Source organism: Sphaerodactylus townsendi, linkage group LG03 (assembly GCF_021028975.2).
Source record: "Sphaerodactylus townsendi isolate TG3544 linkage group LG03, MPM_Stown_v2.3, whole genome shotgun sequence".
Classification (NCBI taxonomy): domain Eukaryota; kingdom Metazoa; phylum Chordata; class Lepidosauria; order Squamata; family Sphaerodactylidae; genus Sphaerodactylus; species Sphaerodactylus townsendi.
The window spans coordinates 88,333,881-88,361,234 of NC_059427.1; the positions used below are offsets into that span (position 1 = coordinate 88,333,881).

General features: G+C 41.7%; 1 protein-coding gene across 2 annotated transcripts; it reads left to right on the plus strand.

The window, feature by feature from the left end:
- The first annotated feature begins 740 nt into the window (after positions 1-740).
- On the plus strand, positions 741-22,848 carry VDAC1 (voltage dependent anion channel 1). Of its 2 annotated transcripts, none has more exons than XM_048488599.1 (9): positions 741-954; positions 8,217-8,286; positions 9,571-9,620; positions 10,912-11,064; positions 11,160-11,212; positions 15,758-15,985; positions 17,565-17,715; positions 19,180-19,237; positions 21,898-22,848. In XM_048488599.1, exons 1-9 carry the CDS (start codon positions 841-843, stop codon positions 21,987-21,989), a joined length of 969 nt encoding a protein of 322 aa, XP_048344556.1. In that variant the 5' UTR covers positions 741-840; the 3' UTR covers positions 21,990-22,848. The 2 variants fall into 2 exon arrangements, with proteins under 2 accessions (XP_048344556.1, XP_048344557.1); XM_048488600.1 differs by lacking the exon at positions 741-954 and adding an exon at positions 3,562-3,651.
- Positions 22,849-27,354: the final 4,506 nt, after the last annotated feature.

Sequence of the window (27,354 nt, forward strand, 5' to 3'; positions counted from 1 at the left end):
AATAACCTGAGAGGACCCAAAAGAGCTATTTTCCATTTTTTAAAAATCAAAACCAATTCGTGATACATTGCTAGTCTGAGTAACTGCTTAAATGTAATCCCAATAGTGTGTGATTTCCAAATGGACGAATACCAGGAAAGGGAAAGGGTTAAACACTCCCTTCTTCTGCCTGTTTTGGGGCCATTCCTCACTACCGGAGATCTAGAGCTCGGATGCTATACAAAGTGATCTTATTCTGCGCCCAAGGACTGTTATGTTTCTCGATTCGTCCCCTCGCTTCATTTGCGCTCTTGCAACATTTCAGTACTGTCCAGTCAAGTCTTTCCTGCCTACTAGTATACCCAATGAGCATTCTTTCCATTACAGCACACCCTTTAAGCAGAGGTTGTGCCCCGGCATAGCGGTAATACACAGATAGTAAGGCCCAGATATACTGCATAGGAACTGCAGCCTATTTACTCGCAAGCCAGGAAAATCTATTTCCACCGGCCTCGCTTCAAATGTGGATCAGCGCTAGGAAGAAGGCGCCATTCCTGTACAACTGCAGCATCCCGTTAATGACTGCGATGCGTAACTGTGGCTCCGCCGCCGCCTGAAGCTGCAGCCGCCCTTCGCATCCTCCTCGGTCCCCTCCCGGGCGCACGAAGGCCACGCCAGAGCCGACGCCTCGGGCTAGGCGGAGCCGCTCCCTTTGCGCCCAAAGCTCGTCCCGGCGTGCGCCACCACCCTCTCCGGCGCTCCGCCTATCCCCAGCCGGGGGCACGCTCGACGGCGGCTCAGTCACGTCGCTGTGGCCGGCGGGGAGGGCACTCCTCGTCTCCCTGACTGCCCGCGCTGGCGATGCTGGCCTCCGCGCAGGGAAGATCCGCCCCGTCCCAGTCCTCCCCCGCTGCCGCGCCGGCTGTCACTCAGCACAAGCCTTGCTGCGGCCACGGCAAGAGCCGGGAGAGCGAGGTAAGGCGCGCGAGGCCGGCTGGTGGGCGGCGTTTCCCCGGGACGAGCCTACGGCCTTGTGAGGCGCTGGTCTTAAACCGCGGTGATCTGGAGAGAACAGAGACTCTTGCAAGGGGGCCAGGCAGTAGGGGCGGGGGTCCGGGGGCCCATCTAGCGACCCCTGCGCCATGAAACCACTGCGGCATCGGGGGGGGGGGGGGGATGCCGAGCAGAGACGAGGACTGTGGCCTTTAGGCTGGATTGCGGCGAGGAGAAGCCAGCTTGCCCTCCAAGGGCGACCTTTGGCGCCCGGCCGTGTCTATTTCAAGGCCGAGCATGCTGCCCGATCGGCACGTCGGAGGCCCTGGGGTTGCCACCTTCTTTCATTAGCCAAGAGAGCAGGGAGAATACAAGAAGCTCTTTCCAATGGATCCCCAACTGGGCGCTGCTTCCGGAAGCATGGCATGCAACCTTCCCTACCAGAGGATTCCTTCCTTTCTGGCCACTGGACACCTATTTTTAGCAGCGCCATCTGTTTGTCTGGCCGTCCCCGCAGGGAATGGGGGAGGGCTTTTCCCGGTGGGACCCCTCACTTCCTTTTCCCATCTCCACAGAGCTCTAGACGAGGTGACCTTCTCTAGGGATGAGAAGGTTCTTGGATTGCCTGTGCTCCCTCACCGAGGAGGCTTAAAGTGGAGTGGGTACTCTAGTTGCAGATAGGAACCCAGGAAGGTCCACAGGCACAAGGTCGTGCAACCATATAGGAAGTGCAACCCAAAATACATGGGTGGCTGACAAGATCCAGTGTGTTGCTTGCTTCCCTACTGCAATCTCTGGTTACATGTTAGACTTTAACACACTTCCCCCAGCTAATTTTCTTCAGCTTCCTGTGCCCTCCAAATGCCCTTGCTTGTCCTTATATCTCTTAGAAAGCAACAAATAGTTGAGAGTCCAGCTGCTGAGAAATTTCCTCACCTGATTTCTGTGGCTTTATGCATGTTCAGATTGATCTAGAAAATTCTATGGTAGACGGGCTTTAAAAGTTATCTGGGAACAAAATGTGGAATCTGGCTTTTTGATTAAAAGTAGATTTTCCCATTGATTCCAATGGGAGACTTAAACACCTCCTTAAATTTCCTGCTGAAACCACTGGGACTTAGAAGTCTTTGGTTTGTTTTGAATTATGCCCTGTTGGTGGTGGACAGTGCTGAAGTCACAGTTGATGTATGACAATCTCACAGGGTTTTTCAGGCAAGAGAGGAACAGAGGTGGTTTGTCATTGTCTGTCACTGCAACCCTGGACTTCCTTAGTATGCTCCCGTCCAACTAATCATCAGAGCCAACTACTCATCAGGGCCAACTCATCAGGGCTTAGCTTCCAAAATCGGACAAGAGCGGGCTAGCCAGGGCCATCTACATAAGGCCCTTTCAGCTAGATTGTTTTAAACCACAGTGTTTCTTCAGGATGCAAGAGGCACAGCCAAGCCAAAGCTAAGTACTGTTAAGTTCCCAGAGATTTCAACATTTAAGCATGTGCTTGCCTCCATAATTGATTCCAGTGGGATGTGAAACTTTGGCTGGATGACACATCTAATGTTCTCTGTTCATAAATACGTATTAGACTTACTGGATGTGATGTGCTTTGCATTAACATTGTGTGAACAGGACCCATATAGCTGGGACCCATATAGCTGGGACCCATATAGTTTGGTAGTGGAGGTGGTGGCGGGGATCTTCAGATTTTCTCCCCACAGCTGACCAGTCAATGAAAGGTTTCCAGGTTAATGGTATACAAACTATAGTCTGTCTTTACATCCAAACCACAAAGGATGGTTTGCTGACTCTTCTGCAAACCAAGATTCTAAATCATTGCTTAATTATACAGAAGGATGTAAGCTATAATGAATAAGTATGCTTGAAAATAACTGTGTTGGTCCTTAGTACAAATGCTGCAAATCATCCATGGTTTTTGAGACACAGCTGTTGATTTCTGTGTGAAGAGGCACTGAGGTCTTTTCTGTTTCATCAGGTTTTGCACTTGTGGTGTAAAACAGATTGTGCAATCCTTTCAGCAGAACCATCTCCAGAAGACCTGTGTTAATGCAAGAGGTCTTTAAACTGTATCCAAGTGGAACTAGAACCATAGCATTGGAAGGTGCCTTATAGCAACCCGGAAGCTATATAGGGTTTATAATCTCTCTAGAACAGGGGTAGGGAACCTGCGGCTCTCCAGATGTTCAGGAACTACAATTCCCATCAGCCTCTGTCAGCATGGCCAATTGGCCATGCTGGTAGGGGCTGATGGGAATTGTAGTTCCTGAACATCTGGAGAGCTGCAGGTTCCCTACCCCTGCTCTAGAAGCAAATGAGGAGTATTCTAGTACAATCATTTTTTTTTTTAAAAAAACCTGTTAGAAATCCCCCTCCCCTCACACAAACACATGTTGAAGCCATTGGAACCTTCTATGATTTTAATTATGCTTGTTTTCATGTATGTGAATATTAGGAGTTAGATTTTGTTACATTTACTGCATCAACTTGCGTGAATACTGCTTGTACCTGAACATTTTATTTTCTACTGAACTAAAGTCTAAAGCTTTTATAGGTGTGGTTTTCCTGTTTGAAGGGTCCAATCCAGACTTGGCCATGGCTGTCTTAGAGGGGGATTGAATACCAGGGTCCAGATTTGGAAGAAAGGAATTAAAATCACCCAGGCTGGTGAGGTGCTACCAGCAAGGTTCTGACACTATTCAAGAAGAAAATGTTAAAGTGTGTGTAGGGAACAGGGAAAGGAAATATGCTCCAGGCATAAAATACAATGCAGCTGAATGATGCATCTGATTGTTCAGATCACTAGTTTCAAGATATTGTGGCTCTGTAGCTGTGCAAGTTCATATTTATTTTAAAGGGAGTTCCTTTTTGCATCTTCAAAGCCAAGATATGTCTAGATGATCCTTTCTTATACAGGGTCTTCTAACCTGTGGCCGGATGAATAGGTCAGAATTCCTTCTGCTTAGATTACAGTGTGTATTTTGTCACCTGCTTTAACAAGACAAGATGGTCTAAGATAGGCTTAGACTTTGATTTAGATAACTGTGAAGCTGTACATTTTTTGAAATTGATTTCAAGATAGATTTTTTTCTTCACCTCGACACTTCTGACAACAGTCTGGGTTCTTGAATTATTCCTTTAGGCTTTGTCTGCATAAGGGTTTATAATTTTTTTCTAATATTTCCATCTTTACAAACATAGTATCCTTTGTAAGAAAAATGTAACCATTGCCCAATTGGGGGTGGTGGTGGTGGTGGTGGTGAAAGATCTTTGCAGGTTACAGTATTCTTTTTAGTGGCAACATTTACATGTAGAGTACAGTTACATTAAGGACCATTTCATGCTACCCATGGTGAAACCTAGGTTCCTATTCAAAAGTATACTCAAGGAAGACACACAGCCAGTTCTGTCTCCTCATCCAGTGGCTTGCATGGCACATATGTCTGCGTGACGTTTTGCTGTATTCACCTATTACATTTTTCCTGCACACTTAAATCTTCTTAAATTCCTACTGAAGGAGATTAAGTTGTGAAGTGGCCTTATGTTTGTTTTTATTATTGGCTTGAACTAAGGGTTCTTTCAGAGGCCCCTTCCGCACATGCAGAATAATGCACTTTCAATCCATGTTCAATGCACTTTGCAGCTGTGCAGAATAGCAAAATCCACTTTCAAACAATTTTGAAAGTGCATTATTCTGCATGTGCGGAAGGGGCCAGAGTATCAGCAATATTGTACAGACCACCCTACCACCCTGTAGCTTAAAAACTGCAGCAATGGTAATAGGAAAATTTGCTTCTATGATCTGTGCCATTTCGTATATACTCATGTATAAGTCGACTTGCATATAAGTCGAGGCACCTAATTTTACCACAAAAAACTGGGAAAACTTATTGACTCGTGTATAAGTCTAGGGTGGGAAATGCAGCAGCTACTAGTACATTTCAAAAATAAAAATAGATGCCAATAAAATTTTTAAAAAATATTTATTTCAAAGAAAAACAGTATGGTATCAACAATAACTTTAAAAGTTCTGAGGTGATATAACCCTCACAGACAGTATCTCTTCAGAGTTTCATAGGGAAGATGCTCAACAAGATCCCCCTTTTAAAAAGTCCCTACAGGTTCTCCTTCAACACGGATAGCTTATCATTACACAGTGAAGATGCTTGCGCGGTGATGGCAGCCACTGCCCCAAAGCAAGTCTTTTTTGCAGGTCTGCAAGCTCAGCTGGACAGAAGTCCCACCTGCTTTCCAAAAACACTGGGTGGGGGGCAAGAAAGGTGCTGGCAGAGGCTGCACCCCAGGGCACCCTGTGTGTGTGTGTGGGGGGGTGGATTCCTGCCACCATGGGCTCTGATGGTGCAGATTTCCCAATGAGTATGGCTCACTAGCATTCATGGAGCTTCCTGGCCTGAACAAAATTCTGTAACATATACATTTAATATTTAATATTCACACCTATTCACTGAATATTCACTGTGAATGAAGCTACCTGTAGTGCAGCGAAGCAACAACCCAAGGCTTACCCGGGAGCTGCCTTTGTGTCCACATAGCAGGGAGCAGGTGCAGAAAAACACCCTCAACTCCCAGCCTTTTTTTTGCTCGCCATTCGTTCACTTGCATTCGTTCACTTGCACAAAAAATGTGCTGAAAAAGTAGACTTATACACGAGTATATAAGGTAAATTCTTTATGTAGATTTCAGAATCATGACAGTGTACAAGGTTTGGTGAAGCTCTCCATCAAAGTTTGCTGTTGCTGTGGCAGAAATTCTTAGCCCTCACTTTCATTTTGTCCTTCTATTTCAGACTTGGTCATCTTTAAACAGGGATTGAGTCACATGATTGGTTTATCATGCACAAGACTGGGACAAGGCATTAACATTCAGTTTCACTTGTGACCCAGTCAGAGTTCATATCCCGAGTTCACTGAGAGCACTTGCTTAGACTTTTCACTTCTGCTCTATTACACAAATCCGTCTTGCAAGTTGTGAAGGCCAGTGGCTTTTAGTTTTAGTCTTTTTCGGCCTAAAGTCTTTTTCGGCTCTATTACACAAATCCGTCTTGCAAGTTGTGAAGGCCAGTGGCTTTTAGTTTTAGTCTTTTTCGGCCTAAAGGTGATTGACCAGCTCATGCAAATGGATTTATATATTTTCTGGATAATCCATATCAGCCAAAGAAAACCAGTCACATTTTGCACTGAGATTTTGAGACTTCTTGATTTCAAGCATTTGGATGATGTTAAGAGAACTCCCTTTGAACTAGATTCCTGTTGGATGCTGGCGTGGCTTTTAATGGCTTTCCCCCTAGTTATCAGCATTGCATAAGATGAGATTTAGACATCTGTCATTGTTCAGTACTGTTTAGAGTTCAGACTGCTGCATTTAGGGGGCATGTCATGGTTGGTTCATCATACGTCTGCAGTGAAAGTTTCCATGTCATTATAATTTGCTTGTTAAACATCAGTTCAGATGCTGGAGATTTGGCTTGCTTCAGTTCTGTGTGATTTTAGATAGATTGGATATAACAGAGATTGATTGGATATAACAGAGAGTGACTGACTAGCTAGCCGTAGCAATAGAGCAATATTAACAGTGTAGAATGTCTTAATGGATGGCTGGCATATAAAGTTGGCCATGAAAAGATAGAGTCTGATTTATACAACACTTTCTGCATCTTGCACAAGTGTATGTGTTTTGTTTTTTGTTTTGTTTTGCTTCAAGGATATAAAACCAAAAGAGTGGCTGCTCTCAGATCAGTTTATAGAAGCTGATGTGTAGTGTTCTGAGTATTCCTTCCTCCAATATTATGATGATGTACTTGCAGAGAGATTGCTCATGTGAATGCTTAACTGTTCCTGGTTATATTATTATTATTATTATTATTATTATTATTATTATTATTATTATTATTATTATTATTATTATTATTATTATTATTATTATTTATTCAATTTCTATACCGCCCGATCCCCTAAACGTGATTTTAACCTTTCATTCAAGGATATGTTACTGCTGCAGTTGCAGACTGTAGAATTCTTGGAAACTCAAAGATAATCCTTCTAGGTGGATGGATTTGCCTGGCTCTTTAGCCAGTTCCTTGTCCAGTCTGTCTCTACCCAAAAGAACTGTTTAATTGAGAGCATCCATTCAACCTTATGGAGTGAAGCAGATCAGCAGGAATATCATGACAGAGATGGCCGCTGAACAGTCAGTGTCTTTGGGAGTTTGTTTCTGTGATCTACTGTAGCCTCAGAAGCCTTAACTCGGACAGTATCCTTATTATGCTTCATTCAAGCATGTTTTATGTGCCTGCTGGAAGTAAAATTTCAGTCAAAGCAGAAAAAGGTCTTTACTTAACTCAAAAGTTTGTGCACTGTTTTGTGTTATTTGGTTGGTCCTAATAAAAGCCAACAAATGGATTGCATCCCAGTTTATCTAACTTATCCAGCAATCAAATCCAGCTCCAGTATGCTGCTTCTTGTTCTAATTAGTGCTTCAGGATGGAAATTTCACCACCATGGAGCTGTGGGGTGCCAGGACACCGGCATCTTTGACTTCTCTACCAGCTCCATTGGCCCATTTGCTTCCTCCATAGAATCGGGCCATAAGGCTCCTATTGCACAGAAAAACAGAATTGTATGTATGAAATAAATAAAATTGTATGTATGAAATAAATAAAAGATCCTCATAGTGTGTATTCTGAGTAAAGTCGTGTCTTGAAAAGCATCTCTGTTATTCCAAATTAGTTCATAGAAAGTTTATTTTCACTGCTCCCCAACTTTTTTGGCTTTTCCTTTGAAAATGTTTGGATGGAAAGATAGCCTCGAAAACTGGGGGGGGGGGATCTGTTCCCTCCCATTTTTTTTTCTGTTTATTTTTTTCTGGCAGCTTGGTTTTTGTGGAAGAGCTGGTGATGTTAGGATATCACCATAAATCAAAGCCACAGAACATTTTATCTCACTTTTGTTATCAGTAGTATTTCTGAAGTGTTGCTTTGACTCTGCATTCCAAATAATGTCTTTGGCCACAATACAGCATAGCCAAATAAGCTTCAGGTGCATCATTTCAAGGGGATTTAAGCAAGCTGAACTCTGTGATGGACTGTTGCCTTTTTTTTTACTGATACAGTTTTAAAATATTGTTTTATCATACTCGGAAGTTAATTGTTGGCTGGATTTCTGATGCTAGGCTTATTGGCAAAGGAAATAATTTGGATATTTTTCTTTTGGCAGAAAATGGCGGTCCCCCCTGCTTATGCTGACTTAGGAAAATCTGCCCGAGACATCTTTACTAAAGGATATGGTAATTATTGCCAAAGGGAAAGAGATAGCTTTCACCCGAGCCTTTGATTTCTAAGATTTTACACATGTATTTATGGGGGTGTTACATACTTTCAATATCTACAGGTCAAACTGTGCCCTTAAAAATGGCTCTTTATCTCGCTTGTTGAGCAACATATTGCTGGCAGCATCTTGCTGAATCTGTATTTAGAATTACAGTTCATATCCATAGTTTTAGTGGTAGTTTTAAGGTCTCAAAACCAGAGCTCTAGAAATATATCTAATATCAGATTTTTTTTTAAAAAAACCTCTTGTTCTCGGAGGAAGGGACAAGCAAAATGGAATGATGTAGTAGTTTTTTGAAGCAATTAATCAGTATATTACACCATTTTAAGAAATCCTGTTTAAATTATCAATTTATTTCAAGCTGACAGCCTGAATAGTTCGCCCAGCAACTCACTCTTCATCCTGTGACAGAGAAGAAACATAGGCTGCAATTTAGCAAGGCTGTAACTTGGGTACTAGTGATTGTTCAGACTCCAGTGGAAGTGTGAATTGCCTCTCAACTGTAAATTGTTTTATCCATATTTTACATACACAAAATTCATAAAATGTATTTCCACAAAACTGTTTCATTGCTTGTGTTCATGTTCATTTCAACGAGGTTGCATTTTTAATCCACTTCAGAGCCTAAATTTTAAATATGCAGACTCATTGCCTAAAATTTTGGTCAGATTCATGGGTTGTGCAGGTCACAAGATCTTTCCCACGAGCGGTGTGACAGCAAAAAGTTTAAGGACCACTGCTCTAAATTAAGTAGCTATTCCATTGAATCCACCCCAATGACTGCAGATAACTCAATCTATAGGAAGCTTTGTATGCGACTTCCTTGCTTCAACCTTGCAGCTATTTTCTTGCACTGAAAACTCCTAGGAGGAAACACCACAGTAAATTAGGACTTCTGACTAGACATGCTTAGGATTGCTCCCGTAAGTTCCAGAAGTTTGTTGTAGTTCCTCCTGTCTGTAAACTTTCCTGATAGAGTAATACCTACCTGCCAGTCTTTCGCTGCTGTCCATTCTTAAGCTTAGAGTTAGACTATGGAACAATGAAATTCTCAAACAAGTTAGCATCCTATGATCTGTTTTCCTTTTAAAAATGCAAGAGTAATTAATGTTATTTCCTAAATACAGTCACTATTATCTCTGTAATTTGCAGAAGATCCACGTTTATAAAAGAGACAATGTTTGTTCTGTTTTTCCCCACTTTGATACTAACAATTCTGTCTTTGTTTTTAATTTTTTAGGATTTGGATTGGTAAAGTTAGATTTGAAAACAAAATCTGAAAATGGATTGGTAAGTAGCCCAAAAACCAGAATGATTTTTCAGCAGTCATTTTTATTGTCACTTCTAGAAATTTAAGGATCTTATTTGTATTATTGTTTTGAATTGGAGGATTTCCTGTTATGGCATCTGGCTTGCCAAAAAGCCTATATCTTCCCCTGCACCTCCCCCATCGAGAGCAGACATGCTGAGGACCTTGGGCTCTGAGGAGTATCTCCTCAGCTACCTCTCATTAGTCCCTCATTTTTTGTGTCCCATTTGTTCTTTAGCTGTCCCCCTAGCATCACAGCATTCATCTTCTTAGTGTTCCAAATCCCTGGGAAAGCTTCCTATTGAAACTTACCAGCCTTCAGGCTGCCTTTGTGACCATATAGTTCCTAAGGCTGCTAGAGGAATGTTTTACTTCAGCTCTAAAAAGTAGATGTGAACAGTCTGTGGCTGACAACTTTTCTTATCAGATGGAAGGTTCACAAACTTTTCAAGCCATTATGCTTGCCCAACCAATGGAATTCAAAAGTATCAAAGCTGCCATAACTGCTATAACAATTTCAAATGCTACCAAATCCTTTTGTATACTTTATGATATAAGCACTCTCTACAATAATTTAACAAAGACATTTGGATTTGTATATAAATCTTCTCTCCTTGTATAGTTTCCTAGAAAGAGAGACCAGTCCAAAGCAGGGGTGTGAGTGGGCTTATGGAGCTGGCATGGGCTATGCCATCATGTTTGCCTGCTGGAGTAGGTGACATGCCAGGAGGGAGAGCAGACTGGGAGGTGGGCAGGTGCTGCACAACTTGGCGGCACCCAACCCAGAAATGCCTGCCCCCTGAAGAGCTGCATCAATCTAAGCCTGGCCATTAGTACATCTGGGGGCGGGCTAGAGGCATTCCCAAGGGTGAATCGGGGGGGGGGAGGGGTCCACCCTGGCTTTTTAGCCAGGAACACTGACTTAGAGGCCTCAGACTTGCACCACTTAAAAGGGTGGTATAACTCCATTGAGCCCTATGGAGGGCTTTCGAGGTGGCTGGATTTTGTTTGTATATTGGTTTTGCTGACTCGCACTATGCCTGAAAGCCTTCTGGAGGTAGTACAGTGGCTCAGCAGCGGTGCCGTCCCTGGTCAATGGAGCCCTGTGAATTGGGCTGTTTTGAAATACCTGTGTGTAGATGTGCTATATATATGTTATGCTTGTTTCGTTTCTACCAGTTTCAAAATTAGCAGAAAAGGCATGTAAACTTTTATCAGTGTGCAAACAGGATGTTGTATACATATGCGCATATTCATTTTTTTTTCTTTTAGGAATTTACAAGCTCAGGTTCAGCAAACACAGAAACAAGCAAAGTTACAGGAAGTCTGGAAACCAAATACAGATGGACAGAATATGGTTTGACTTTCACAGAGAAATGGAATACTGACAACACACTAGGGACAGAGATAACTGTAGAAGATCAGGTGAGTGCTGGGTTAAAAGAATGTAATTCATTAATTGTGAGCAATCTCTTCTTTAAAACTGTAAATGCAACTGGTGAATTTCTTTTTCTGTTCAGCTTGCACGTGGACTGAAGCTGACCTTTGACTCCTCATTTTCTCCTAACACTGGGTAAGGAGTGAATCACTTTGTATAACAGAATAATCTCTTTTTAAAATTAATTTTCTAGAATGTTACTTAATTAACTTATCCTTGAAGTCAGAGATATGATTAGTAGCTATTTTTTGTGTGTGGTCAAATAATGTCCCATCTAAGGCCTTTGTTCAGTAAATAGAGACTTTACAGGTTATGCTTATTGGAATACTCAACATTTGAGCTTGTTTTGTAGTTGCTTCTCATTTAGCTTGAGCTGCATATACAGCTTTTAAAAGGCCAGAATAGAAATATATGCAGTTTGCAATGCATAAGTTCTGCTTGTCAGTTAGCATTATGGCTTGATAGCTGGGTTGGGCTGTTTTGAATTTAATTTCATTTATTTCAAACAAGATTTGTTCTAATACATTTTTTCAGGCTGCAACCTGAAACTGGAATTGCTTGAATGTTCCTCTGACTGTTTGCAGCTTTGTACCTGGCATGATTTTAAAATAAAACTGGGGAAACAGTGTTGTGTAGCGGTTAGAGTCCAAGATTAGGATCTGGGGACCAGAGTTCAGATCTCCACTATACCATTACAGCTTGCTAGGTTGGGCCATTGACACAATCTCCCATAGGATTGTTGGATGGGTAAAATGGTAGAGAGATGAACAATGTAAGCTGTTCCACTGAGGAGAAAAAATTAAGTAAATTAATAACATTTGAACACACAGGCATTTGATCTTCGAATGTAAGAATTTTGTAGTGGGGTTTCAAAACAGTTTAGCTACTCACATAGTACAAATATTTAGTCCCCAGAAATATCTGAAATATATACAAGCTCTTAAAAACAAAAAACAAAACAAAAACAAAACAAAAACAAAAACAAAAAAACACCCCTCTGTTCAGTAGCCAGAATGGCTTAGGTGGGTCAGATAAACACATCCTCTTGTTTAACTGCAGAGAAATGAGAGGTAAGCCAAGAACTCTTCAATTAAATATGAGGTTAAGTGACATCTTTCACTTACATGGAGTAGTGAGAGTGTTACTTGATTAGAACTGATACAGCACCCTGTGTGTTACTGGTAGCACTTCTCGGTGATGACAATTGTACTTGGATTTCTGAAGACTGGTCTCAAAATTTGTCTCTTTCCCAGACTTGAAGGTGCAACCCTGGTTAGTGAGAGAAGGATGTTTCTGGCCTTTTTCGTATAAATTATTGTAACAATCATCCTTCTGGTATGAATGTTGCATTGAAGTACCAGCTTCAATTTAGCAATTAAGTTCTAAATTGCTAGCAATTTAGATTCTTTAACTTTGTTCTTTCTGAGTTCACAATCACCTATGGTTTAGCATTTCTGATCTATAAACTTATTTTGTTAAATAATGCTGAAAGAATGAATAACATAACCCATGCGATTAATTAGTCACAGATGAAAAGTTTGCAGCTTGGACAGTGTAACTGTTGTGGGTGGAATCCATGTAATGGTATTACTACTGTACATATTAGTAGAGGCCTACAGACAAATAATTGACTGAGCATTTCCAGTCAATAAACAAAAGTCAATATCTCATCATATTTCTGCCTTAAGCTTATCAGGTTGCAATGCATGCAGTGATGGAAGAAGTGATAGATGGCATAATTGGCATTCCTATGCACTGCTTGAGAGAACAGGTCTCCCGTTTTCAGGACCTGGCAACTCCAGCCTTTCATGGTTGCCTTGCCCACATTCCCCAAAGGCTTTAACCCTTTGACTTTTTATTCTAACCTGCCCTCAGGCCTAACCAGATGTGGAACTTTTAACACGAACACTTAGGGGGTAACTTATAAATATAGTATCTATCCAGTTATTGGCTGCTTTCCTTCTGAGTAAGGCAGATGCCATCCATTGTGCTGTGTGGGCTACCAGGAAGGAACAAGAGCCATTATTTCCTGCTTGACAAAATTTTGGCTGAGAAAACCAGCTGCCTAGAGGCGCTTGGAATATTCAGACTTGTTGTGGGGTGACATTGTGGAAGTAAAACTGGTTTAAGGAGAGTGCAGCTGCTCTGCTTGCATTGGATAGCCCTGCTGTCGCTGTTTTTGCTGTTTCCGCTTCAGCCACTTTGAAGACCCACCATTCTCCTCCCTCCCCAGCACTCAGCACTATCTGCAGATCTTCAGCCCACTGGCTCTTGCAGCTGCACAGCATCATGTCTTTGCATCACTCTGAAGCAAATCAAACAATTCACCAGATAGAAACTAGACTTAAGAGTTATCTGTAAGTGTACACACAGAAAGTGTCACATCTGGTTAGGTCCTCCGTTTATCTTACTTGGTTGCAAACTTTGCCCACTTCTCCAGCCACTCTTAATCTGGGCTCTCAGCTTCATCCTTTTTGAGGTGCCCTGGTTTTCCGGTTGTTGAATGCTGAAAACAGCTCCTTCTTACCTAGAGCCTATTGAAGTTTTAAGACTAGCAAAACTGATTGCTGTAGCTTTTCGCATAATTTGGATTGTGAATGTTTTGATTTTCACAACTTTGTTATCGATCATCACAGCCGTTCAGCCAGTTTGAGAGGTCAACTACCACAAGTACAATATACTATAGGCATAGCCAATTAGCTGTTAGATGGAAATAATTTCCAATGGTATTTCATTGGCAGTTAGTCTGTGGGTGGGATCAACTGGAAGAGTTGACAGTAGTGTCAACTCTTCCAGTTGATCTTTCTAAGTGACCTGTTGTTTTTTTCCTGAAACTCCTCCTAATGATGGGAGGAGCACACAACAAAAATATGATAAACGATTGGCGCAGGGTGGGGTGGAGGGAATGTAGCATTGAAGGAGAATCAAGCATAATCATCCTTTTCCGTCGTCCATTTGTGGCTTGCATCTGTGGAAGGCTGAATAGATGGTTTTACCTGATTTACCTAAGGAAAGGAAAGGCCGGAAAAGATTTGCTATGTCAACACTTTCTGTGAACATTTCTGCTGGTTCCAGCCCCCACCCCCAGTTAGGCCCCTTTCAGACTGCTCTGAAAGGGGAGCAGCCAATGGCCAACATATTTTTCATGTCATTTCAGACACAACCGTTTTGGCACCAGCTGCTAACATATTTTTTCCCACTTTCAGACAAAGCCAGTGTGTCCTGTTGGCATGCTGGAGCTCAGTTGTTCTTAATGAAAACTGCTTTCTCCCATTTTTAGTTTTTCCTTGTGTTTCTGAGTCACTGCATGCGTTGTTTACAATGTTTGGAGCATTTCTGAAAGGACCACTTCTCCCCCTGCCTTTTTACATAGTGCATTCTTTTTCTTTTGTATAATGGTCTGAATTTAGCACTACAGCAATTTAGTGCATTCTAGTGCTGGCGATATAGCAATTCAATGTTATACCACCAGCATCAGATGTATTTGATTGCTGTAGTTTTATAGTGCTATAGCGCAAATCTCATATTTCCTGCCCCACCCCTGGAAAAAAATCATACTGTGAAAAAAGTGGGAGGAAAAAGCGGCACTATTTGACATGGCCAGAGCGCTTCAGAGACAACTCATAGATTGATAGAAATGAGCAGTATGAAACACACATCTCTGTATTGCTTTATTCAGAAATGGGCCAATGGTTTAGAATCTAAGAGGGCTTTAGTGCTGAGAACAAAGATTACAAAACAGTGTAAGCCAGGCTCTGGAAAGGCTGATTGATGTGTTGCTGGGCCAAACTAGACAAACTGTTAGAGATGCTTGAACAAATGAAATTCACCCATTGGAGGCTACAGAAGGCAGGGGAAGTTACTAAAATGTTTTTCCGATTAACTACTTCCCCCAGCGGCTTTTCCCACACGTGAGAGAAAAATGCACTGCCACGTCTTCTCTAATTTCTTAACTGCAGCTGCATTGGTTCCAAGGATATGTTCCATGTGGCAACAGAACACACCACAGCTGGCATTAGACATGGCCTAAAGCAAATTTAGAATATAGGGGGCGAAGAGTTTTAAAATATCAGAACCGTCACAGAAAGTGGTATCCTGAGTCAATTGAACAGAGAATGATGACGAAATCCATGTCTCAATAGACAAAGGAAGCTGTCCGAGGAGGAAAAGTCATGGTTGAAACTATGAAAGACTTAAGACAGAGAATAGCAGCTATGGAGAATTCTGCTGAAAAGTCAAGAATGGGGTATTGGAAACACTCTGTATAGGAAACACATTTTGGCTGTGGGATGGTAGAGTTACTGTGTTTGGGGTGCAGTGGACAGTGCCAATGGATGTTGATTGCAGTATGTATTGGCATCTGGTAAATGACCGAGCACCATCGATCTGTTTACCATGATTTGTGCTGGTAAAAAAGTTCATCAAATGTTTTCAATTGCAGTGTTTTTTTAAAAAACAAGCAAACAACAAAAACAGTGTGTGCTTAAGAGCTGAATGAAAAGCCATTTCAATAGATTTAGTTTCTTCATCTGATTACTATGCTTTGGTGGAAGATGCACTAATCAGATTGTTTAAATAGACCTGCAGCAAGTAAAGGCACAAACCTGTGGCAGGAAAAAAGTAATACAGGACAGGAAAATATGAGTTTCTGATTGAAATATAGCCTTGTTTTCTTTTTAGAAAGAAGAATGCTAAAGTTAAGTCTGGTTACAAGCGGGAACATATCAACTTGGGATGCGACATGGATTTTGATATTGCAGGTCCATCAATACGTGGTGCCTTTGTCTTTGGCTATGAAGGTTGGCTGGCTGGCTACCAAATGACATTTGAAACAGCTAAATCCAGAATAACTCAGAGCAATTTCGCAGTAGGCTATAAAACTGATGAATTTCAGCTTCACACCAATGTGTAAGTATTTGTGCTTGAATATTCAAATGTACCAAGTGTGTGATTATGTGCTAATTGCTGTCAAGTTCCTTCCAACTTATGGCAACCCTCTGAATTAATGACTTCCAAAACATTCTATCATTAAAAGCCTTGCTCAGGTCTTGCAAGCTGTGGGCAATTGCTTTCTTGATTGAACCAATCCATCTCATATTGGATCTTCCTCTTTTCCTGCTGCCTTCAAGTGTTCCCAGGGTTTTTTAAGTTTTCTTTTTTTTATTTGTATGCCGCTCTTCTCTATGCAGACTCAGGGCAGCTTCCAATTAATATCAAATACAACAACATTTCAAATTAAAAATGAATAACTATCCTGATACCATAGAAACCAAATTGTTGACTAAAATCTCATAAATTAAACAACAGAAGTTCATATCATTTTAAAGTAGGGGGAAGGGGGTGGGAGAGAGGGGGGCTATTTGATAGTAAACTGTTGCTGCCTCAACTATGGGCCTGGTGGAACAGCTCCACCTTACAGGCTATGCAGAACTGTATCAGATCCCCCAGGGCCTGGGTCTCATCAGACAGAGCATTCCATCAGGTTGGGGCCAGGACTGAAAACGCCCTGGCCCTGGCTGAGGCCAGTTGGGCATCATTTGGGGCAGAGATTACCAAATTGTCATTTGCTGAATACAGCACTCCTTGGGGAAGAGGCGGTCCCAGTATCTTTTCCAGTGAGTCCTGTCTTCTGATATAACTAAAGTACAGCAGCCTCAATTTAGCCACTTTTAACTTCTAGGGAGAGTTCTGGGATTTGATCTAGAACCCACTTATTTATCTTTTTGGCAATTCATGGTATCTGTAACATTCTTCTCTAACACTACATTTCAAAGGAATCTACTTTCTTCCTGTTAGCTTTCTTCCCTGTCCAACTTTCACACCCATTCATAGTAATAGCGAATACTGTGGTATGAATTAACTTGATCTTGGTTAGCAGTGACATGTCTTTCACTTGAGAATCTTTTCTAGCTCCTTCATGGCTGCTCTTTCCAGTCTCCGCCTCCTTCTGATTGCTTGCTTACAGTCTCCCTCTTGGTTGATGATGGAGCCAAGGCATAGAAAATCGTTAACAATTTCAATTTCAGTAGCAAATTAAAAAAGGATATTATAGTAGTGAAAAGGAAGGGAAGCTATTGGAATCATGAACTGGTTGGCTTAAATGCCAGTATGTGGCTTGCCTTTTGTCTTTGCCCAGTGTAACAAGATCTATATACTAGACAACAGATGGGGTACGTGTGATATACATCCCGCAGGACAAGGCTTTCATTATGGGAAGGTCTACCACATACAAAACCGGTGAAACTGGGAGCCTGCAGCAGTCTTGAAGAGAAGTAGCATGACAGAAACAAAGTGATAATGAAAGGGCAGGGCATTGCTGTAGGCAAGGTGGTGGTGTAGCATTATTGACCATTTGTAGCTTTTTAATGGTTCTTTCAGACTGAGCAGTCATCCCCAGTGGTGCTCAGTAAATACTAGCTGTAGTAGATCATCCAGAAGCTTCTTCAGTAACATTATCTTAAAATGTAACTGTTTGTTATCCTTGCAGGAATGATGGTACAGAATTTGGTGGTTCTATTTACCAGAAGGTGAACGATCAATTGGAAACTGCTGTCAATCTTGCTTGGACTGCTGGAAATAGCAACACTCGCTTTGGAATAGCTGCCAAATATCAAATTGACCCAGATGCATCTTTCTCTGTGAGTAATACGAGGACATATTTTATTAAGACTAATCCTATAACTGAAAATGACTATCTGAATTTAGCTCAGTATTTACTCTGCTTGAATTCCAAATACTAAAGTATTTTTAAAATATTGATTCTTAGGACATGAACTTGTAGTATTGTACATTCAGATACTAACTAATTAGATAATGGGCACAAAAAACCTGTTTTTTAAAAATATTATTACAATTAATTTGGGTTAAAAATCAATGTTAATATTAACAACTCTTTTTATTATTGTGGCTAGCAGCTTGGTTGGGAGATCAGAAAGGGAGGATAGGAGAGATTTCATGGTGCAAGATAGACTGAAGCTTTTGCCAGCTTGGCCAAGCCTAGACAAGAGAGACAAGGAGTGGGCACAGGCCCTCCCCCTATCCCCCGCAGATTCCCTTGGTGCCTCAGGTGCCTCAGTCTGACACATCTGAACTTGTGCATTTTAATGTACCCTGTGAAATGCAGCTCCAGGATGCTTAACAGAAAATCTCAAGTGCCAAGTGTTGGTTTAGTGGTGGAGAGATCCTTCACCCCCACTAGCCCCTGTGGGCCAGTCTGGCAGCAGTGGCCATGGCCCAAACCCAGCTCACATAGCAAGTAGAAGGAGAAATAATGTCATCTCCCCCCCTTTTCATTATTTTGATTCCTAAAGCTAATTTGTTTTTTATCCATTTTTCAAACATAACTGAACAAAATAACAACAACAAAGATATATCCTGGAACCTCTGACCTTTCTCACCATTTGTTATGTATAATGGCCAGCTACAAGATGCCCTTCTCCTCACAGTGAGAAAGACTACTAAAGCTACCCCTCTAAAGCAAATTTACTGCCTAGCTTGCCTCTGTTTGTACTAGTGGGATTGCAAGTACAGTTACCATCGATGCAGCTATCCTGGAATAAGTTTACAGGATATGGCTTAACAGAACTAGGAGAGGAGTAAAAGCTTGGCAAGGGTTTCATCCCCAAACACATAAAGTCTATGTATTGAATACCTTCATTGTTTAGAAAGCTTTCTATTCTGATAAAGGGGATTTTTCAGAACTTTCCCTCCATCTCTACCCCAAGGGGGGGGGGTGTTAGGAAGGGGGGGTTTAGTATTGGTTAATTGTTTTTAGCGGTTTTTATCTCGATTTTGGGAACATTTATGTGGATGTGATGCTATCTTTATTGAAATATGGGAAGCATTTTTAGATTGTTGCAATCCACCCTGGGATGTATTTGATGGATAGGATAGAAATCAACCAACTATATAAGTAAATAAACGTTGTTAAGGCAGCAAGTGTTACTTGAACTAAGCCTTGCTGAACTTAGTGGATTTTGTTCGTGAGCAAATGCAAATGTGCACAGGATTTCTCTAAACTTTCTGTTTCCTCCCCAACCAAATTCTGCTAAGCAATAAGAATTTTGAAGCAAGAATTCTGTAATCCATTAACTGTTTTGCAGGCTAAAGTGAATAATTCCAGCCTGATTGGTTTAGGATATACTCAGACTTTGAAGCCAGGTAAGTGCAAATATCAAGCAACAAATCCAAACAAAAAATCCAAATGTTATTCCCCCCATTAAATAAGTAGTGTGTGTTCCATGTTGTATGGAAAGTTTTGAAGCCTTATGAACAGCTCTTGCAGGATCTGATACTTGTAGTCCAGGTAATATTTGTTAAAAAAAAATAAAAAACCTCAGCTGAGTCAGCATGGAATAGTGGGCATTGGGTCACTATCCACTTACCTCTTCAAGACGCAACGCCGCAGCGACCCCGCAGTGAAAAACCTCCGCGGCTTCTGACCACGGAGACATTTGTTCCCCACAGGAAAATTGCGCGGGCACCAAAAAGCAGAAGTTCCATGGAAATAGGGGGAATAGAGCGTTCCGATTGGCTGGAGAATTTGTGCGTCACGGCCATCCGAGGGTGGGTCTCCGTTGGCTGGAACGCTTTTGGTTTTGATTGGTTCGTACGTGCGAACGTCATCAGAAAGGCGCTGCACACCTTCTCCTAACACGTCTGCATGAACTGACGTCAGCACATTCTGTCGTCGAGACATAAACACGTCACCAAGCGAAAGTGGAAGCCGCTACCGCTTGCCATATTCTTTCTTTGCTCGTTTGCTCGATAGTTCCGAATGGACTTTTTCACAAAAGACGTGTCTACGAGACCTCCCATTAGTTGCAATGGGGGATGGGGGCACCCCCTTTGGGAGTCCAAAGCTTTGGACCCCCTCACCAAACCCGGGCAGTAGCATCAGGAGAGTCCCCCCACCTATCCCTGAAAGTTTGGCGCTTCCCCCCCTGCGTGTCAAAAACCGGAGAACTTGTTCGCGCGAGATCGAAATGAAAGCAAATATTTCGGGCAGGAAAACGAAAGAAAAACGCACTCCGTTAGAACCGGCTGTGTCTTGAATGGGCGCTGCAAACCCGCACAACCGTGGAGCTCGAGCAAGAAAAAAGAAATGTTGAGACGTCTTGTTGTGCACATCGCCTCAACCTCTCACGAAAGTGCAATGGGTGTCGACATCGTCTACGCCATCACTACGCTACACTTTTAGACGGGGACACCCCCACTTAACAAGATGGCGCTCCCTGTTCCCTCGATTACCGGGTAGGGAGCTGCTGGCCACAGCTTAATCAGCTGGGCGCGAAACAGCCGTGAGTTCCCCACAACCCCGCGGCACCCGCGGGGTTTTTAAAAAAGTTGCTCTTTTTAGCGGAGCTAATTTGCCGCGCGGCCAGGAGGCGGGAGAGAGGTAAATCCCTGGCAGCCGCGCAGTGAGCGCCGGAGATGTGGGGAGTGTCCAGGACCCCCGTGGCTTTTAAAGAGGTGACCCCGCGGCTTATGGTGAGTGGATAGTGGCCCATTGTCAGACTAGGACAGGGGTTCAAAATCTCATTCAGGAATGAAGTGTGCCGAGCGAATTTGGACACTTATCTCTTGCCCTAACCTTACTCACAGGGTCATTACAATGATAAAATAGAAAAATCTTGTGTACTGCCCTGAGCTCTTTAAAGAGTATGCAAATAAAGCATAATAATGCATAGCATATTGTGGTATCACTTGACACCACTGTTAGTGCATGAAGGGTTTCCCTCATATTCAGGAGTCCTCACTGCATAGGTTTCTGATAAATGGAAATCCTTTGTGTGTCTCCACTTTCTGAAGGCCAAAAGGGGCAGGGTGATTTCTGCAGTGCTACCTCTTCTCTGCAGAAATTGGTGCCTACAGTTTTGAGCACCAGGTGAAGAGATTTTTGCACTCTTGGGCATTTGGAATTATTAGTATTCAACTGGTGTTTTGTTCAACTAATGGCTATTTGGGCAGCCCAATCCAGAGGGTGAAGTAACCCCTAGAACTGGTGCAGGACTGCACCGGCATGTTTGCGCACCCTGCTGGGGTAAGTGGTACCTGTGCTGACAGTGAGGGTGCTGTGGAGCTCTGCAGTGCCCAAACTGGAAGAGCCTGCAGAGCTGCGCTGGCTTAACGGTGGACGCTGGCATGGCTCAGGGTGGACTAGGGACATTCCTGGAGGTGGGGGCAACGTTATTTGGCTTCCACTGGGCTTTTGGATTATGAATGCCCCTGGTGTGGATCTTTGGCTTATGCCACCCCAAAGGCATCATCCTGGGCTGCCATCGCCTCTGGATTAGGCTTTTAGTGTTTCAACATTTTAATATTTTAGCATGTTTATTGTTGTTTATATTATTATTTTATTAATGGTCAGAGTTTTATTAATTTATATTTTTGCATGGCAGATTTTGTCTGACTTGTCTGGGAAATTTTCTGAAGCAATAGTTTATCATTTAATGAAATGTTTCAATGTTAAAGAATGATAAATTAACACTTTATTGAACATCAGTATTCTTTTGATAGTCTTAATGAAATTGTGGGAATCTCTGCATGTATCAGGAAACAATGAATATACTGAAGAGGGTATGTACACAAATGGAATAACCGAGCCCCAGGCTTCTATCTGCCCTGTAAATAATAATAAGCAATTGGGATTGATTTAGGTTGCTTGGGACAGCGTGATTCAGTTTGAATCAATACACATACCCTCTTCAATATGACATTTTTTCCTGATATATGCAGAGGTGCTTCATGTCCAGATTGCATGAATTATTTTTGCTTTCCCATGAATACTTACCCCTTTTCTCCTACTGTTTTCTCTACAGGTATCAAACTGACATTGTCCGCTTTGTTGGATGGGAAGAACATCAATGCAGGTGGCCACAAACTAGGTCTAGGACTGGAATTTGAAGCATAAAAGAAGGAATTGTAAAGTTGCTAATTCTGAGATGCTATACGGCATAGCTACCTTCTGAATTTAGTGTAATTTTCAATGTTTTATGTCTGGGATGCAATTATTGCCATGTGTCAGTCATGTTGAACCTGGTTAAAGATGGCACAGTTTCAAAACGTGTGTTTCCAGGAAAGGATAATATGTTTTCTGTGGTTCCAGCCTTCTTGGGAGTGTTTACTGGATGTAACTGTTATATTAAAGTCTGCTTCTATCTTTTATCCTTTTCAGAGGATAACAGTTAGATAGGTAGCTAGATAACAGATAGTTTTGAAGTTCATGCTGTGAAAATGTCAATCCACTACAGGGCCCCGGAAATGCACAATTCTGACACTGAAATATCAGGCTTTTATTTTGTGATGGAGTATGCAGATTGGTTTGAAAAGGGACTACTTTGGCTGATGCATCATACACTATTTAAGTCTTACTTAGTTCTCTCTCTTACACCTTCAACTCTTTTTACACCAACAGCTTGTTCTTTGAGTGCTTTAGAGTGTTCATTTTGTATAACTTTGGCGTGTAGAAAGTTTGATGTGATTCAGCCAATAAATTTCACATCCTGTGTTGTGGTTCCGTTCCCTTGTAATAATTATGGAAAAGCTTGAACAGCACAGCCATGAACAAGGAAGACTCTTTGTAATTGTAATCACGTAGTGAAATTGCATTAAACAAAATGGACTTTGTTTTATCTTTTTTTTTTAGCAGTAATGGGTACATTATCAGTCTTCCTTTTTGTGTGTGTGGAACTAGATCCCCCTTCCCACATGCTTTACTGGACACCACTTAAAACTGAAAAACCAAATTTGAATAAAACATTGAAACTTCATATCTAATTGTGTCTGTGTTGTTAAGTAGTTTAGCCTACCTGAGTGGGTTCCTGTAAAAAACACTGTTGGGATACATTACTTGGTTATGTGCAGGTCTGGAATTTCCATTTGAAATCTTTTTAAAATTAAACAAGACCAGTTAAAATACAGATAAGCTTTATTGTTGTGGGGCTGTAGGGTGTATCTGGGCACCATCAGGAATCTGCTTCTGTTATCCCTACCCCCAGACTCTGTTAGGTTTCAAGGCCTAAGATATGAAGAGGCAAAGGGTTATTGTAATGGTATTTGTTTCCTTGGTCTGTATTCTGCAAAGTGTGGAGAGAACTGTTACTGCCCTCCTCACTGACCCCATGGCAGAGCTGTGCAGTGAGCCACACATGCCTGGATACCACAGGAAGGACAACAGTGCGAGGAAAGGAAGGCTAAATGACATTAGATGTTTATGTTCCAATTTTCGTCTCCATGATGACCTGTCTGCTTTAGAGGTCTTTCCTGTGCTTTACAGCCACAGTGGGTAAACTACCTGCATATGACAAAACTTCTTTTATACTCTTATCAGCAAATTTTTGAACTTTGAAGGCATTTGTCATTGCTTAGCATTACATAAATATAATCTTTCAAGCTTATATAACTGTTCTCTTTGCTGGTCAGCATTTGCCAATATGATTAATGTGGTAATCTATGTCCAGATCTTGATTACTGAAAAGAACAAGAAGGTTTTGTTAGAATAAGGAGGATATAGTGCACTATTCAGCATGCACTGTATGTTGTGCCATCTCTTTATAAACATGTAATTAAGATTTTTCTTTGGCTCATCCTTATTTTTCCTGGTTAATTTTCAGGAGCATAGGTGATGAAGGGGGCTATAGGTGGAGCCTAAAGCATCCCACTTGGGTCAAGGGGAGATACTTATGCTAGTCAAGTAATTGAGTTTGCCCTGAGGAGTAATACCCCTCCATGTGAAAAATAAGCAGGTGAGACATCTTAATTTGAAAAATGTATTAGACACTTATATCAACTTGTGAGCTTCAGGAGCTGCTCTATATGATCCAAACCTTAACATTTGGGATGGGCCAACTCAAAAGTAGGATATGTGTTTTGCATGCAGTAGGTCCTGGTTCAACCCACCTAAATAGTTTTCCCTTGATGGCTGGAATCCATACCCATGTGTCTCCTGCTGAGGGACCATTTAGTTTGGTCTGTCTTGCTATTCAAGACATTGATTGGATTCGTAAAATTAATTCTATTAACTTGTGACATTAAACCTATGTAAGCCACTGGCACAATTATCCCTGAGTGACCGCTCCTGTCAGTCAGGGTGGTTTTAAAACATGGTTCATAAATTGGGTATTTAAAATACTTTTCAGTTTAAATCATCAGAATTATTTAAAAACAAAATCAGATTTAAAATCAATGAATTCTTAATGCAAAGATGTTATCACCCATACATTATATCTTCAAACTGATTAATGACTACCACAAAGTTACAACTTGCTTTTCTATGTGAAAACTGAACATAGGGATCTACTGTACCTGCTTTCTGAATTAAACATTATAAATAGTAATAATTTATGCACTTATTTATTAGGGGAGTAGCAAATCATCATAGATGTTTCTGTTCTATCTTCTCCATTTACCTGAGCTCTACAATGTGTTCAGTTCCTAAATTAAGAAAGTGCAGAGATTTTCTATCTCATGAAGAACTTTTTTTAGGCTAATGTAAAGTTCTAACCACAGTGTGATCTTATGTATACATAACAGAAAATAAATCACACTTTGTTCAATGGGGCTTCAAATAAATATGCATAGAATGCAGACTGTGCATGTGATATTTCCTTCTCAACTCAGATTTGTGAGTTGGGGGATGTTCTATAATGTGATGGTGACTTTGAAATGACCTGGTGGAAAAAATCTTGTTTGGTCATGGTGGGGGAGGGTGGCCACCCATGGGAAGGCATCAAACTCAGGTTTTTGCCCAGGGCTCCAGTTGGCCTAGGTACGCCTCTGGCTGTTCTGAAGAGCTGACCGGAGGTGAATTAAAATGGCTGTGTACGGGAGTAAGGGGAAGTGCAGGGCAGTGTATGCTTCAATTGCACCTCTTGACCTGGCCAGTCCATACAGGTGCTTGCTGAAATCTAAACAGTATAGAGAACTCCCAGGCCCCTTCTGCACATGCAGAATAATGCACTTTCAATGCACTTTGCAGCTGGATTTTACTGTGCGGAATAGCAATTTGCGATTTGTGAGGGCACTGGGCAGTGGAAACCATGAGTAAACCCTCTCATGTCCATGTGGATAACAGAAAACAACAGATGTGGCACCAAAATTATGAAACTCATGCTGCGAGGATATTTGTCTCCTATCATGGTCTTCCACCAATGGATGAAGACTTTTTGTTTTGCCTAGCATTCCCCCAGTGATCCTCTTGTTTGCTGTATTTTATTTTATATGGGCTCTGATTTTAATTGTTTTATGGTACGTTTTTATTATGCTATTTATTTGTTCATTTCTTAGATTTCTAACCTGTTCTCCCATGTTACAATAGGCTCAGAGTGGCCACTATGAACATTATCAAGTCCAATAAAATCAACATAACAATAAAACCTGGCATTTTAAAATAATATCCCACAAAGAAGAGGAAGAGTTTGGCGTTATATCTCCCCTTTCTCTCCTGCAGGAGACTCAAAGGGGCTTACAATCTCCTTTCCCTTCCCCCCTCACAACAAATACCCTGTGAGGTGGGTGGGGTTGAGAGAGCTCGGAAGAACTGTGACTAGCCCAAGGTCACCCAGCTGGTACAAGTTGGAGTGCACAAGCTAATCTGATTCACCAGATAAGCCTCCACAGGTCATGTAGCAGAGCGGGAAATCAAACCCAGTTCTCCACATTAGAGTGCACCTGCTCCTAACCACTATACCATGCTGAAGGGCCAACTAGAATTACAGTACCCTCCCCATACACACACACACACATTAACAATAAAAGCAGGAGAGAAAGTGGAGGAGAGGCCAGCCAAGTTGGATAAAACCACTGTTCCCAACCATAGGCCTGACAAAACAGCTTAGTTTTACGGGCCCTGCAGAACTGCAGTAAATCTCACTAGACCAGTGGTTCTCAACCTGTGGGTCACGACCCCTTTAGGAGTCGAACAACCCTTTCACAGGGGTCGCCTAAGACCATCGGAAAACACATATTTCCAATGGTCTTAGGAACCGAGACACAAATAATTTTATGGTTGGGGGTCACCACAACATGAGGAACTGCACTAGTGTGTCGCTAGGCTGGCGCCAGACCCAAGGAGGCTCTGGCAGAGGATGGCTGGATATTTTTTGGGCCAGGGATTGCCAATAAGTATTTATTTCCAGAGTGTAATGCTCTTTGGAAGACATATGGGGAGAAGTGGTTTAATAGATACTACAATCCCAGAACATTTAAGGTTTTGAATTTTAATACTAAAACCCTGAACCTAATTCAGAATGAACGGCATGATGAGGTCCTTTCACCTAGTGCTACCCTCTGGTCCAAACCCTGGAGAATGGAGATCAACCATCGCTAGCATTGTGGTACCCTGATTGGACAGACAGGATATAATTTCTATAAATAAATAAAATTGGGTCCTCTCAGTTGTTCAGGAACAAGGGCAGAATTTTCTGCCTCAGGGGAAGGAATTAATTTCCCTCTTTTTCAAAGGGCAGGAGCTCATACAGCTAGGGGGGTGAAATATGCATGTGAAATATGATATTGTCAACCTATATTTCCTGTTCTAGATTGGATCTGCCCTATCTGATACCATGAAAGGCACTCCTGATATTTCCTGATTCTGATATTTGCTCTTGATAAACATTGGAAGTATCTGGAATTGGGTCAGGAGGTCTATTAAAGTTCCCAGCTGGTTCTATGGTGCTAGGGCCCCACAAATTTTAAAGGGCCATTATTTTCAATGGGACAACTTGGCCTCTGAACTTCAAAGACCATGAAAAACCAAATCTCCTTTAAAGGACTGAAGTGCCATGGACAAACTATGAGGAACAGGTGATAGACATGCCTCTGGATTTCAGGGTTGGTAGCAAAATGTGACAGGAGTCTACTGAAACTGTAAAAATCTAATCAATCAATCAAATCCAGCACAAGCTTTTGTGAGCCAGAGATCTGGTTTGGTTTCTCTGAAAATCATATTTCCCACTATTACTATATTACTATAATTTTATGCATATATAATTGGAAATATATGCATAGTCTACTTGCCTCTGAGTAAGCTGTAGTATGTGCAGAGCATGCATTTAGTACTATAAAATTACATTATACTGGTGCTTTGGGCTTGCTATGGCATCTTATTGCCTTGGCATGTGTAGTGAACACAGCTCTTGGATCCTACAAACAATACAGATTCCAAATGAACTCTAAATGATGGAACAGAATGTCTGAATAAAGAATACTGCTGAGACAGTCTGAAACCCATCTAAAATTAAAAGTATTGGGCCTGTTAGATCAAAGTTTCCAGAAGC

Excerpts from the sequence above, each read along its gene's own strand:
- VDAC1 (XM_048488599.1), top strand. The coding sequence starts at position 841 with ATGCTGGCCTCCGCGCAGGGAAGATCCGCCCCGTCCCAGTCCTCCCCC. Across the intron at positions 9,621-10,911 it reads CAAAATCTGAAAATGGATTG|GAATTTACAAGCTCAGGTTC; the intron begins GTAAGTAGCCCA and ends TTTTTCTTTTAG. Across the intron at positions 19,238-21,897 it reads TACTCAGACTTTGAAGCCAG|GTATCAAACTGACATTGTCC; the intron begins GTAAGTGCAAAT and ends TTTTCTCTACAG.